The sequence below is a fragment of the Gastrolobium bilobum genome, unplaced genomic scaffold (assembly GCF_033153095.1).
Source record: "Gastrolobium bilobum isolate Gb01-03AN ecotype WA unplaced genomic scaffold, APGP_CSIRO_Gbil_v1 utg500, whole genome shotgun sequence".
Lineage (NCBI taxonomy): Eukaryota > Viridiplantae > Streptophyta > Magnoliopsida > Fabales > Fabaceae > Gastrolobium > Gastrolobium bilobum.
In genome coordinates this window covers 444,760-459,856 of record NW_026896335.1, presented here as the reverse complement: position 1 = coordinate 459,856, position 15,097 = coordinate 444,760, and the positions used below count along the sequence as shown (strand labels likewise).

Sequence of the window (15,097 nt, the reverse complement as noted above, 5' to 3'; positions counted from 1 at the left end):
AATCATGTTTTCAAATGCTGACATGAAGTTTGGATTGTTTTCTAAGCAAAGTCTTCCTATGGCAATAACTTTTCCTTATTAATTAACACTGTTCCATTGATGTTTACCTGCTTTCATTCAATCAAAAGCAAACAAGACATGTGAATCCAAATTATCATGTTTAGTGCCAGCTGAGGCTGAAGTCCCCACCATAATTTGTGGCTATGGGGCTGTGATTATGGCTGCTATTCATTACCGATGCTAAGCTATAATCATCAGTTTTCAGTTTGACAATATTTTTCATACAACTGATGATTCTATAAATATGTATTTAATTTTATCTTTTATAGCAAATTAACAATTAATATCATATATCACTTGTATGTTACTCTGCGACAGAAAGATCAGTAGGACCCAAACTTGAGTATCTGGCCAGCTTCAGATCCACCATACCAACCAGTCCCTTAGCCTTGCTTTATTTCCTACAGCCCACAACGTAGCGTACAATTCACACATGCTTAGAGGTCCTGCACAAAATGAAGACGCATGACCCACATTTTTCACTTTGTTAGTTTATTTTAAGCTTCTAATTGGATTAAACATATATAAATCTTATTATTATAATAGTATACGAATATGCATATGTAGGAATATTTTTAAAGTTTTATTTTTTAGTATAATTAATGATAGTTCCTTTCCAAAGCATATTCTCTGTTTCCGCAAACCCAGATTGGGAACCGGTTGTGCATTGTTTGGCCCTTCTTCCTGCGAGCCCACATATACACATGCACATGTAGGAATAATTTCAATGTTTTATTTTTTTAGGTTAAGGGTTCGCAAGTTATCTACAGAAAATCTAATACGATATCATTTTGGGGCAGAACTTATGGTGTTTTTGTAATTTTAATTTATTCCAGGGTTATAATAGTCTTTATATTTATAATTTTTTAAAATTTCAATACCAAAACGACGTCGTTTTGTAAATAAATACAGATAAATTATCTGCATTAACTGCAAAAATACTTTTCCCTTACTTTAATTAATATGATAATTCTTTAATCTGAAGGTGTCGTCTTATCCAAATTACCGCCTCTCTCCTCACTAATTTATTCTTAATATCTTGGAATACTTTAGATTTTACATTGCTATTTTCCACAATATATAACAATTTATTATAAGAGGCACTTAGATCAAATGTATACGATGTTGAATGACGAGATTTAATATAAAAACTAGTTAAGTTACTGAGCATTACAGGGATTTTTAAAATTTAATGTCAATAATAATAAGTATTTTATTTAATAAATATAAAATTAAATATTTAATATATAATTCAATTAGTAATTATAAAAAAACTTACAGTCAAAACTTTTAAAAGAGAATAATTAAATAAAAATAAAAAATTAATATAAATATTTTCATAATAACATAAAATACAACAGAGAGAGACATATATATAAAGTTTAGTAATTTTATAACTTTATTTTATATTATTTATTTTAATTATATTTAGGTATATTTTTTTTTTTTGGTAAACATATTTAGGTATCTTTTTAAAATGAAATACATAAACATAATTATATTTATTTTGACACATCAATGATTTTTATTAAAATATAAAAAACATTATAATTACATTTTTTATATAATTTTTTAAAGGAATCTTAATTATATTTTGATATTTTTCCTATTAAATTTTTAATAAAATTATTTTGGCCAGAAATACTGTTGTGATCTATTTTTTATTTTTACTTTTTAATTTCATCATTTGCTCAATTTTTTGGAAAATTAGTTATCCGAATTGGTTATTTAAATCTAAATATAATCAACTTTAAATGCTCAAATTTCATTATTTTTCAGTTATTTGATTAAATTTACTGTTTCTTCCAAGAAAATAATTCAATCTCAATCTCAATTAAAAATGTAAAAATTAAATCTTCAAAAAAAATGTAAAAATTAAATTAAATTAATCTCATAATGTATTATGCAAGATTTATATTTAATTTATTATCTTATATATATTTATAAAAAATTTAAAGCACGTTGTTAATATTATTAGTGTAAATAAAATATGCAAAAGTATTCAAATACTGTTATCATTAGAACTTGTAAAAATAATTTCAGAACATGTAGTAGAATTTATAAATAAGAAAAAAAAAATACTTGATGGGTTTTGTATTAATATGTTTTTATTTTTCTCTATTTAAGATCAATATATGTAATAAAATAATACCTTTTCTAATTTATTAAAAATTAAATTTATTTTGATGGAATTTTTTATAAAATTAATTTTTAAAAGTTTGAAAATATGAAAAATCAACAAAAATACATGTAAGAAAATGAAATATAGAATAAATAAAGTAATAAACTAAGTTTTGTTTTTAAAAAATTAAGAGTTTAAAAAAATATCATGTAAATTTAATGGAAGAACCTTTATATGGAATATAAATATATAGATGATATCATTTTATAAATGTCAAAAGTTTTATAAAAAAAATCATGTAAATACGATTGAGTGGATCAAAGATAAACTCACGACCAATCTAAACACATTACATTAATGAATAATGTCATGTGGAGAATAACGCTAGATGTTTTTTTTTGGGATAACCGAGGAAAAGATAACGCTAAATAGATCACCACACTCCTGTTTGAAATGACAAAATCATAATATAAGTGTAAATAATGACGTAAAATTTTGTACACTTATTTCTTTTTTGGGTACATAATTTTGTACACTTATTAAATCATAAAAGTTTTGTATATGTGGAAGTACGTGTGGGTAGCTTAACCTAATTTCAGATCCAATCAATTCACAAAACCAAACCAAGTCATCGTTGGATTGGATTCGGTTGATTCCTGCAATGTGTAAATATTACCACGCTCAAGTTAAATAAACAGTTTAATTTGCAATTAGCACAATGATTTTGGTGGTTACTGCCTTGCTACCATAATTCGTGGTGGGTGCTCATGTTTTTTCGTTTTTCCTCCTTTATTGAGAAAAAAGAAGTTGAAATTATAAAACGTTTTTTTTTTTTCCCGCTCTTATGTCTTCAACAGCTAAGGGCTATTGCTCATCAATGAAAAATGAAAATAGACGTGAAATCCCTAAAGATTATTGTATTAATATTCGTGTGACATCTAAATAAAAAAGGTTACTGCTAAATGATTGTCAACTTAAAAATAAATTATTTTATATATTAATTACAATATTATTTTTTTTAAGAATAATTAAAAGTTTTTAGTGTGCTCTATCTTAAAAAAAACACATATTATTATTTTATTTTTTAATCATTTGTGTATTTCTTCATTATATTTTAAATATTTTTTATTTTTAAATATAATTTTCACATTTAATTCATATTTTTTTGTTGGTAAAAACACATTTTATTCATATTAATTATATATTTATGGGCAAATTTTATCAATACCTTGTGGTTTACTTTAGAATCACTTATGACTCTGAGGTTTTTTTTTATAATATATGCTCCTATGATTTGTAAAATGCAAAAAATCACATCAGTATATGTGATAAAAAATATACCCTTTTACAAATCACGAAAACATATGTGATAAAAAAATTACTAGGCATAAGTGATTCTAAAATAAAGCACGTGACATTAGCCAATTTTTCCATGTTTTTTTAAGAAAATTTTTATTGAAATATATTAATACTGGTGCTGTTGGTTTATATAATAATTTTGTAATTTGAAGTTGATGATGTCGAGAGTAAAGTGCATCGAAGAAGAATATAATTAAAAAAAAAAGGTTAAATAAGCATAAAAATGTAGTGGAAAGTTAAGTCCATTCCATCCATGTTGCAGTCCCACCCACCATCCGGTAAATTACAAGATAAAGGTCCGAGGTACAGGTGGCAGTCAGATAATCGTTAATTGTTTTGTGAGATGAGATGAGATGAGATGGGTCCCAATCCCAAATAAACCAATCTGTTTGGTAGCGACCCTTGTACGTATAAGGAGGAACCTTCCTTGTGTTTTGATCCAAACTTGTGTGTGTGTATTTGGCTATTGGCTATTTAAGCTGTACCCTCCTTCGTTCACCTCTCTTCACTCATAACATAACTCTCTATTGTGCTCTGCTCTGCCCTGCCACCTGCGCAGGTTAACCATAGTACCACTCAAAATGGATACACATTTCCATTTGTTCATTGCTTTAATCTGCATTGTGGTAGCCTGCGTTGGAGGCCAAGCTCCATCCAACTCCCCACCCTCCTCTCCTACTCCTACTCCTCCCACACCAACCTCCACTCCCGCTCCTCCCACTCCGCAGGGACAGGGCTCTCCCCCACCGGTTCAATCTTCTCCTCCACAGGCTCAGTCTTCTCCTCCTCCGCTTCAGTCTTCTCCTCCTCCGGTTCAGTCTTCACCACCACCCGCATCCTCTCCTCCACCGGCCACACCTCCGCCAGTCAACTCCCCACCACCTGCCTCCCCTCCGCCGGCCACTCCACCTCCTGCATCTCCTCCTCCATTTTCCCCACCCCCCGCAACCCCTCCTCCGGCGACTCCACCACCCGCAACACCTCCACCTGCAGTTCCTCCGCCGGCACTCACACCAACACCGCTCTCATCTCCTCCGGCAACTTCTCCGGCTCCGGCTCCTGCCAAGCTGAAGAGTAAAGCCCCAGCACTGGCACCCATCTCGCCGTCGGAAGCTCCCGGTCCCAGCTTGTCCTCCATCTCTCCCGCTGGCACCGATGATGTAAGTTCTCTTGCTCTCTCTATTCTTCTTCTTCTTCTTTTACCCTTGCACTTTGTGTGGTTCTGTTTGTGTTTGTGTGTTCTGGCCGTTATGATGTGGCAATATTACTCCTTCGTCCATGGACCTTTCTATTTCTTTCTCCGATCTCATGTTTTTAACTTTCCATTGAATCAAATCAATCGGGTACGTCCACGTGTTACAATTTCGGATGTTTTCTGCTCTGCTCTGACTCTAGATCACTCTGCACTCTGCATTTCATGAATATATTGCTTTCCTGAGATGCATTGGCTTTTTTTAAAGATTTCCTCTACTCTATCATTCCATTAATTTTCTACCTTTTTTTATGTTTTGCCTATTAAAACCCCTATAGATTGCGTTTTTTGGCAAATATTAATCAACTTTAATCGTGGCCATTGCAGAGTGGGGTAGAGAAGTTATGGTCCTTGCACAAGATGATTGGCAGCTTAGTATTCGGATGTGCTTTCCTGTCCTTGATGTTCTAGAGATCTGGATCTTTGGATTCGGTCGCTGTTATTTTGCTATTTGCCACTATATATTATTTTGTGGATGTTATATGGGAGTTTAATAATGTATTTGGACTATATACATTGCTTGCATTCTTGGGATATTTGAGGGGAGGTTTTCTATTTGAGGACACTTATTTTGTATCGCACTATTATTAGTTTATCCTTGCCTTTCAGGTTTTTCTTCCATTTCCTTTATTTGTTTTAATCTTTTATTCAAATATTGCTATTTGCATAATATTGTATTTAAAACTGTAGATACGGTTTCATGTGAGTTTCACTGGTCTCGCTTAAACTACAAATTCGCTTAAACTAAAAATGAAATCACCTCTCTAACTCTTGTGAATGGAAAATATTCCGTGACTAACTCTTTATCGTTTTGTGCGCTGACCCGGGGTGAGAGATTAGTCTCATGACTATCGGCTGTGAGAATACCCGGATGTAATCAAAAAAAAAAATGAAATCACCAATGAGGTTGGGGTTCTTTTTTTATGTGGTGCTGGTGGGATACTGATATTTAATCTCACCTGAACTTTCACTTAAAAATAATAATAAAATCACCTTTTCATTCAAAGTTGTAAATACAATAATTATGTAAATCACATTATTCTTCGTGTTATTAAAACCGCACGACCAGGACCTAGACCCTTAATCGATCCAATTTTGTCAATTAATTAGTCATGCATATAATCCACTCAAGAACTAGTGAACTTATCAAAAATTGAGTTCAACCGATACTAATTTGGTACCTATTTTTTTATTGAACCAATTTTTGAAATTTTTTGTAAAATATTTCATCACAATTGTACTTTTGGCATTCGAACTTGGCACCTGAAAGAAAGAAACTGACATGTTAATCATTAAGTCAAGTTACTTTGATTATTATATTATTGTTATTTATATATTTATTATATAAATTTATATAAATTTAATTTAAACAGTTTAATCAATGATCCATTAATTGAATCCATAATCTATTATTGATCCAATATCCCAACCAAGATGATCGATTCCGGTTTAATAATATTTGTTCTTCTAGTTGAACACTGTTTACTTGTGCCATTAGTCAAGAAACTGCTTGAGGCAGGGTTTGATCCCTGCATCAAACAATCCCTTGGGAGCTCAGCTGCCAGCTGAGCTACCCTTGAGGATGTAAAATTATTTCTCATCATGTAAGCTAAACTAAGCATATAATAATTATACGGAAAAAATGTGTACCATTTTAAAGGATGTAAAATTGTGTCATTTTAAGTGAGAGAAAGAAATACATAAAAGGAGGAGAGAGTTGAAAAAAATAAAAATATGGGTCCCACATCTTTGTGAGAGTGAAATGACTTAAATTGTGTCATTTAAAAGAACAAACATTTTCCCCTAACTATATATAGGCAAAATATGATTTTGGAAACTTATACGTTTTCACTGTGTTTTCCTTAATGTTATAGTTTGAATGTTACGTAAATAATATTGTTAAAATGAGTGATGCTGTGAAGCTAATTTTTTAAATACTTGATAAATAAAAAATAAATGTATTTAAAATCTTAAAAGTTAAAAATATTTAATATATATTTTATTTAGTAATTATGAAAAAATTAATCTTGAGGTTCCAGAATCATTTTAGATTTGGGATAGGTTATTGTGCCTACTCCTATTTTACCTACTTTTGCCTACCCCTTTCGTTACCGTTCGATTACCATCTCATCCAACGATTCATATTTGTGATATAAAATAAACCTTTTTTTTCCTTTCTTTCTTCTCACTTTTTCTCATACCCTTTCTCTCTCCTCTCCTTTCTCTCTTCCTCTACGCCATACCTATTTTTTTTTTTTCCCTTCTGCCGCCGTGGACCTCAATCTCCTGACAAACTGTTCGATTCTAATGATATTTTTAATCTTTATAAATTAATACGATTGAATCGATGACTAACAAAGAAGTTTTGATGTGATTCAAAGCGGTGGTGCCACAAGGTCTGTTCACAGAATCCTCCTTGTTTCTGCTTCAATATGTCGATCTGTTCTTCCACATGATAGATACTCTTAATTTCTAATAATTAATTGGCTATCTGTATCAACATAATTGCTGGAATGGCACCAATTAACCCTCTTTCCGGATTTTTCCAATATCAATTTTTTTTATTCTTTAATTTTTTTATTTATTTTGAATCTTTTCCAACTCTGCACAGATCTTTTGAATCACATTAAAACTTCTTTGTTAGTCATCGATTCAATCTTATTAATTTATAAAATTTATGTTGTTCTTCAGATCTAAAAATTTGTTGTGATTTTTCAATCCATTGACACTGGTAATTTGATAGAAACTGATTCAGAAGGAGAAAATTTATATTACAATAATCAAAACAGAGACTAATGTATATTGACGATGATTTCAAATGCTGTGGTAATTGATTTCAAATGCTTCCGCGCCGTTCACCTGGGCAGAGATTAACGATAAAGGGAAAAAAATAGGTATATGGCAGAGGAAGAGAGAAAGGGTTTGGGAGAAAGTGAGAAGAAAGAAAGAGAAAAAATGTTTATTTTATATCACAAATATGGATTGTTGGATGAGATGATAATCGAACGGTAACGAAAGGGGTAGGCAAAAGTAGGTAAAATAGGAGTAGGCACAATAACCTATCCCTTTAGATTTATATGTCCAACTTTTGTATAAAAATATGCTATTGGTTCTTTAAACCGGTGGATAATTCGATGTTTATGAAATTTACGTTTTTAACACAAAATTTAATCTGAGTAGCCACGATATGTTCCTTAAAGCATAGGCAGTTAGTCTTTGTTTTTTTGTTACTATTAGTCAAATCCCAGTATCGGTATTTCAGGGAAAGTTTTATTGAACCATTTTACTTTCAACTGGAAGATTTAATTTTACAGTAATGCATGTCTACGAGAATATCATGGGTAATGATTTAAAAAGGCTTAACAAATAAAACAGAGATTAGAAAAGGCTTAATCAGCTAACACTGGTTCTTTGTTATTAGACATTAGTAGCTTAAAAGTGTATATTTGATTACCCAAAAAGAGAGAGTGTATATTATCTTATCAATTAATGGGGAGGAGATAACTGAATTAATAACTAAAACATTTCACTTGCTAAAGAGTAGAATTTGAGCGAGAAAGTCACAATGCTACCACATAATAAACATGCTAGGGTTTAGTATGGAGCTGACAATGTGGATCTATTTCTCCCTCTTTAACTTCACAAAAAATAGGGTGGAGCAGGACGAGTTGACCTGCATTTGTAAAATAGTTGATAACACCAACCCAACGGATATGATTTTCTTCATCAAATAATGTCAGCTAAAGCTACTCAAGAAAATAAAAAAATAAAAAAATAAAAGTAGAGTAGTCAAAATATGTTAAAGTCCATGAGCCAGCACCAAAAGTCTCATAATTGGCCCAAACGCACAAAACCCACTCTGCGATAATTTTTTTAACCCTAACCCTCAAATTCTTATGATTTAGTGGGTTGGGCCAGGATTAATCCCCGAGCAATATTTTTTCTTTTATAAAAATGGCCAATATTTAAAATTAAATAAAATACAAAGATAAAAATATATAAATTTAAATATTTATAAATATAAAATATATTATAAAAAAATATGACAAATATATATTTTAACGATTCAGTAAGAATATCTTTATTTTAATTGTTGTTTTAACGATTCAATAAGAATATTATTTTAAAATTAAGGCAAGGTTAATAATTTATGTAAAAATTATCTTAAGAGTAAAAAGTATTATTTAAGAGAATCAAAGACCTATTATCTAATGCATTCAATGCAAATAAATTAAAATAAAATTTTCAAAAATATAATTATTTTTATCGTGAAAATAAATAAAGTTAAACATTATTTTATTTTATCTATTTAACTTTATTTGTTTTTTATATTTTACATTATAATAGTATAAAAAATTTATTTAGATAATACATGTTTAATTTATTTAAATAATATTTTTAATTTTAAATATATTTTTTAAATAAATAAAAAATGAAGATTATTTTAAAATAATTTCAAAATAAATAACTTTAAATATATTTTAATTTAATCTTTAATATTTAGTTTTATTGAAATTTTATTTAATAATATCATAATTATATAAAATAAAAATTAGGAAAAATAATTATATTTATAAGACCACAATGGGTCTAAAAGATATTTTTTGTTACCACCATAAGTGTAAGTTAAAATTTGAAACCACAATGTGTTAACTGATAAACTTATTTAACCACAATGGGTATGAGTGATAAATTTTAACCACAAAAAGTTAAATTATAAACCATAAAATCACAAGGGTGAAAATGAAGTTTTCTCTAAGTTATATTTAGAAAATAATATCTTCAAAAATAATTTTCCTTTATGTAACCAATAGAATGAATAACAAACTCACTTGATATATGATTTACATCGGTTGAAGCATGAAATTCATCTGAGTTGGTTTGGATTTTAGATGAACCAACTTGCATTGTCTTAAATTACTTTATTCTTTTAGTTAAAATACAAAATTAAAGTTTAGAACAAACTTATTGTATGAGAATTTATCTTTTCATATTAAAATTTTGAGTAAAGTAATTTTGGGTCCTTAATAAAAATCATTGGGCCCATTTTAATCCCTTAGCGGAAAAAGTCAACTTGTGCTCCCTTTGAAATTCAAAATAGACTCAATTAGTCAAAATTGTATTCCCTCTGAAATTCAAAGTAGACTCACGTTAGTCCCTCAAAATGACTAATACGGGTCAATTTTAAATTTTAGAGGAACCATGATTTTGATTTTTTTCTAAGGAATTAAATTAGGCACCGTGATATTTGTTGAGGACACAAAAGATACTTTACTTTAAAATTTTATATGATCAGGTTATTTGAAAATTTTGTGTCCATCTTTTTTCATAAATTTTAATTAAATCCTACCTATTTAATATCATAAAAAAAATGACACGGAATTTTCACATCATCAAATCATGAAATTTCAATATAAGAGAATTTACTCCCTCCTCATATATTTGGTCAAAAATCAAAACACAAGCCAAAACAAACAAATAAAAAATCCCAATTAACAAGAACAAATCACAAACCAACAAAATAATATCATATTAATGAAGCCAATACAAGAGACACGGGTGGTGGGTTGTGCTTGTGGTCGGATGGAGCACAAAACGACAATCTCATTTTGTCAGTTTAATGAAGTTTCTATTCTTTCCTCCACGGTTTCAAACGAACAAAATTTTAAATGAAACATAGATTACACTCTTATTTTAGGATCTTTTTAATATTTAACGGCTATATTTTTTTTAATTATGTAAGTTGTTGGATACAAATGAATCAATGGTCAAAATTAAATAAAAAACTTTTTATTTTTACATCTATAAAAAATTAACCTGCTCCAAGTAACAAATTTCTTTTAGGTGTTGAATAAATGTGAAAGATTTGAAGCAGTAGGTTTAAAGAGATTTTGAAAGATAGAAGAGGTGATCAATAAGCAAATGCTGACGAAGCTGTTGAAGATGGATTTGTCTCAAGATCCTTCTGAAAAAGATTTATTTTCCCGGGCAATGTTACATACATTAAAATTTGCTAATGCTACCCATAACGAACACAAAATTTGCTAATAGTCGACACACATATAATTTACCCTCGACAAATATATATAGAGTTCAAACACATAACAAACTTAAAAGTCGATATGCTTAATAGTTACATACATAACTTACCCACAACAAACACAGAATCCAAACATATGTTTAATAGTTACATACATAAGCTACCCACAACGAACACAAAATCCAAACATATGTTTAATAGTCAGATACATAAGCTACACACAACAAACATAAAGCCCAAACAAAAAAAAGTTAAATGAACAAAAGCCAAGTTGTTTTAAGACATGCCCTTACACACTGATCTTGCATCATTTGACAAGTGCCAGAACTCTTTTCCCATAGGGATGGTTGTGCAAATATGTATAATTGGACAAAATACTATTTAAAAGCATTTTGTTAAGAGCGCCCTGCAATAAAAAACAATGAAAACATATTTTTATGAACAACATGAGCAAAGTTACAAAAGTATAAAGCTAAGGAAAAATATATAGAGAGGGAGGAAATATATATATATATGGGGCAAGATATTCTTACACCGGTGTAAGAGTTAGAAGTCTTACGCCCAATCTTGACCATTGATCCACTTATATCCAATGACTCACATTAATAAAAATTAGAGCCCTTAGATATAAGTGGGATCAACGGATAAGATTAAGTGCTTGTTTGGATCCTCTTTTTTTTAAGCTACAAGCTACTTATAAGCATAAGCTAGGCCAAACAGGTTTTGGGAAAAGCTCTTATAACGAAAATCTCTTTTTTTTATAATGAAGAAAAAAACTGAAAATTAAAAGCTCCTAGGAGGAGCTTTTTTTTAAGCTCTTATCTGTTTTTCTTGAATTGTGTGCTTTTTTTTAAAATAAAGAGTGATAAAGATAGAAAGAGATAATTTTCTTGAAATATGTGCTTTTAAGTAATTTTTAAGCTAAAACTTTTAAATAATTTCCAAACAGCTTTTAGCTTATTTTTTTAAGCTCTTTTTTTTAACTTTAGCTTATAAGTAGCTTCTAGCTTAAAAATAAGAGGATCCAAACAGGTTCTAAGAGTGTAACTTACAATGGTGTAAAATGATCCTGACCCTATATATATATATATATATATATATATATATGAAAAAATGAAAATAAAGTGACTGGACGGTCCAGTGCACTATGTTCTCCCGCGAGAACATACTGCAAAAATATTACAATGGTGTTCTCCCGGGAGAACATAGTTATAATTTTACTATAACTGTATTCTCGCGAGAGAACATAGTGCACTGGACCGATTTTTACATCTTGTACACTCACTAAACTCATATATATATATATATATATATATATATATATATATATATATATATATATATAGAGAGAGAGAGAGAGAGAGAGAGAGAGTGAGGTGCATATAACCTTGGAATTTTTCAGTGCTTTTTGAGCAACATAATTCCCATAAGGATGCTGCAGAATTCCCAAAAAATTACGATTGTACATGATCTCATGAACTATAATAGCAGCATCACTTTCTTCCGAGAATTCTAAGAGATCTTCCACCACATTGCTGGCATGCTTGTTCATAGAAAGTTGAACATATTTACCAACAAGTTGTGATATTATTGCTGCATTTACTTGAGGTATCTTCATTTTAACAACATATTGCACAGCATAATTTCTGCAGAAAAATATCGAACAGTTAAGTTTAAAATGAATGGAATATGTATTGCAATTTAAAAGAAATAAAAAGTGGAGCTCAAGAGTTGGAACACAAACCCATAACGATGGTCAGTTAGGACTGGAGCATATGAGACTATCTCTTCAATGACCTGTCTCATTGCATCTCCTTTGGCATGATCAAGACATTTTTGAAGGATAGGAGAACCGCTTTTGTCTGTTGCAATTTCAACACAATTCTTTGCTACTTCATTCAGAATAAACTGAAATAAAGGTTTCAATTAAGAATATTCATACCCATGACATGCCACCGAACTAGTATTACTTCTCAAGACACCATTATTGAATTCCATAGTATTTGCAATGCAAATCAAATTAATAAATTATGACATGGAAGTGAAAGGTTTCATCACTAAGCATATTAGCCCACAGGCCACAATAATTTTATACCTGATAAACCTATGTGTATAAAAGTGGGAGACATGAGTCGCAAAATCATATTCAAAATGATTGCTTAAACAGTCATGCATGTCCAATCTTCTCTCCAATTAAGCTTGTAAACACGATGTTTTTATACTCTTAACACATGCTTCCATAAATTTCCAATTTGTTCATGGTTTTAGTTTTTGCAACAAATAAAAATATCCAGTGCTTACTTTACTCACTGAACAGAAACTTCCAAATCTTTAAAGCATTGAGACTACATGCTCCAGTTTAACAGCTCTTTAAAAACTACAAAAGTCATGATCTGAACCCTCAATTCCATGAACTTTTATTTATGCAATATAATATGCTATAATTTTATGAAGTGATCACTTTTTTACCAACTGATATAATTAGTTGTATATATATTCGTCAATTTTCTGAAGATTAAACACAGTAATTCTCTTTAGCAAATTTTCACCGGTCTACTTAAAGAATTCTTAATATCATTATATATTTGAAGAATTGAGCAGCTTTGAAAAATATAAAACCAATTAGTAGACATTGATCTTGATGGGGTTCTCTCTAATAGATGTAAGGCACCTAAAAGATGCAAAATAAGGCACTGAGAACTAAACTAAATACCGTGTAACTGACTTATTCTGAAACTATATCATACTGTTTCTTAAAACCTGGATATCCATACGGGGGCAAAAAGTAATCTTCGATGGCAATTCAACGATATGCACTAATCAAGATTTTCACCTCCTAGAGTAATCAGTGTGATCAAGTGCAAGAATTAATGATTCATAGTCAACTAATTAAATATGATTCATAGGGATGTAGAGTGCATTACTTTGGTAAGTGCTGGTGAGAAAAGTTTCAAACACTCTTGGATGACAAAACCACCATTAATGCTTTTGGTCAATTTGAGAGTGATACGCTTCAAAGCAAATATAGCTGTAGATATCTGCTCTGGTGTTTTAAGATGCTGCAGCAATTTCTGAATAGCCCGAGTCCTGTAGCAAGCAAGTATATATTAAGATTAAAAAAAATGAACACTTAATTCATATATATATATATATATAGATATTAAGAAGTAATATTAAGTTAATCAATGGGTACCCAGTACTATGGATGCAAACTTCCTTAAGCCTCTGCTCATTTCGAATAACCATGGCAAGAATCCTGGTCATCTGGTCCACAGTACAAGCTTCAAAAATATTTTGAATTATATAATTGCTTTGGTGGTCCATCATTAGCTCGTACAAATGATCCTTGACTTCCCAGAGGAGCATTTCAATAATTTGTGGGTTCCCCTCATTAAACTTGTTCATCAGAAAATGAAATCCACGTTGATCCCTCACATCTTCAAGTGAACTCAAACTGTGACGCTGATCATTCAACCCATAGTAACCATGACAGCCTAGTCTAATCCCATTATTTGATAAACGAGGATTTATAGTACCGCGAAGGTGATCATGGTGTGAAAGAGTAGAGAAACCTGAGTATTTGACACCATGAAGAAAATGTTGCGAAGTGTTATTACCACCAAAATCATAGCCAGCTGTGTAACTATTATAAGGATTGGACAAGCAAAGTCTCTCCATGGAAGAGGCAAGGTGTTCCATACCAGGCCGAGCGGTCTCAACCGGGGTTGGATTCAACCAGCGGGAACCGGTAATATTACTCTGATTCTGATTCATTGGAGAAAGGAAATTCTCTTGGTTTGGAGTAATAGGGTTATGATCAAAAGGATGGTTTTGCGAGGTGCAATGCATCCTTAGATGCTTTTGGATAGAAGGGTTAGAATGAGAGCGGTTCTGGTACATAGCTTGATCACTGATCTCCGGTGAAGGAGATACCGTGGCAGAGCTTCTAAGGTCTTGATAGCTGGCCTCCATGGAGAAGTAGAAGAAAATTGAAGAAACGGGAGAGACTGAGCAGGGTTTTAAAGATTTGAAAATTGAAATAAAGGGTGTGTTTGGAATTTAAACTGAGTGTATTATTTGATTTTTATTATTTTTACTATTATTATTGAAATCCCCAGCTGCAAGTTGTAGAGAGATAAGAAATTAATTAGAGATTATCTGTTGCCATTAAATAAGGAATGATAATGGATTGACAGATTTTTAAGGTTTAATGTTGAAGATTTTGATAATAAATACAATCGAGAATGATATTATAACAATCAAT

At 30.6% G+C, this 15,097-nt stretch overlaps 2 protein-coding genes across 2 annotated transcripts; one reads left to right on the top strand and one right to left on the bottom strand.

Annotated features, from left to right (window-relative positions):
• The first annotated feature begins 4,082 nt into the window (after positions 1 to 4,082).
• LOC133299196 (classical arabinogalactan protein 9) lies at positions 4,083 to 5,369 on the top strand. Its single transcript, XM_061498637.1, has 2 exons — positions 4,083 to 4,701; positions 5,121 to 5,369. Exons 1-2 carry the CDS (start codon positions 4,123 to 4,125, stop codon positions 5,202 to 5,204), a joined length of 663 nt encoding a protein of 220 aa, XP_061354621.1. The 5' UTR covers positions 4,083 to 4,122; the 3' UTR covers positions 5,205 to 5,369.
• Positions 5,370 to 11,140: 5,771 nt separating this feature from the next.
• LOC133299163 (pumilio homolog 12-like) lies at positions 11,141 to 14,805 on the bottom strand. The gene is made up of 5 exons (XM_061498604.1): positions 14,027 to 14,805; positions 13,758 to 13,920; positions 12,578 to 12,741; positions 12,221 to 12,479; positions 11,141 to 11,239 (listed from the first exon to the last, which is right to left on the bottom strand). The coding sequence occupies exons 1-5, from the start codon at positions 14,803 to 14,805 to the stop codon at positions 11,141 to 11,143; spliced, it is 1,464 nt and encodes a 487-aa protein (XP_061354588.1).
• Positions 14,806 to 15,097: the final 292 nt, after the last annotated feature.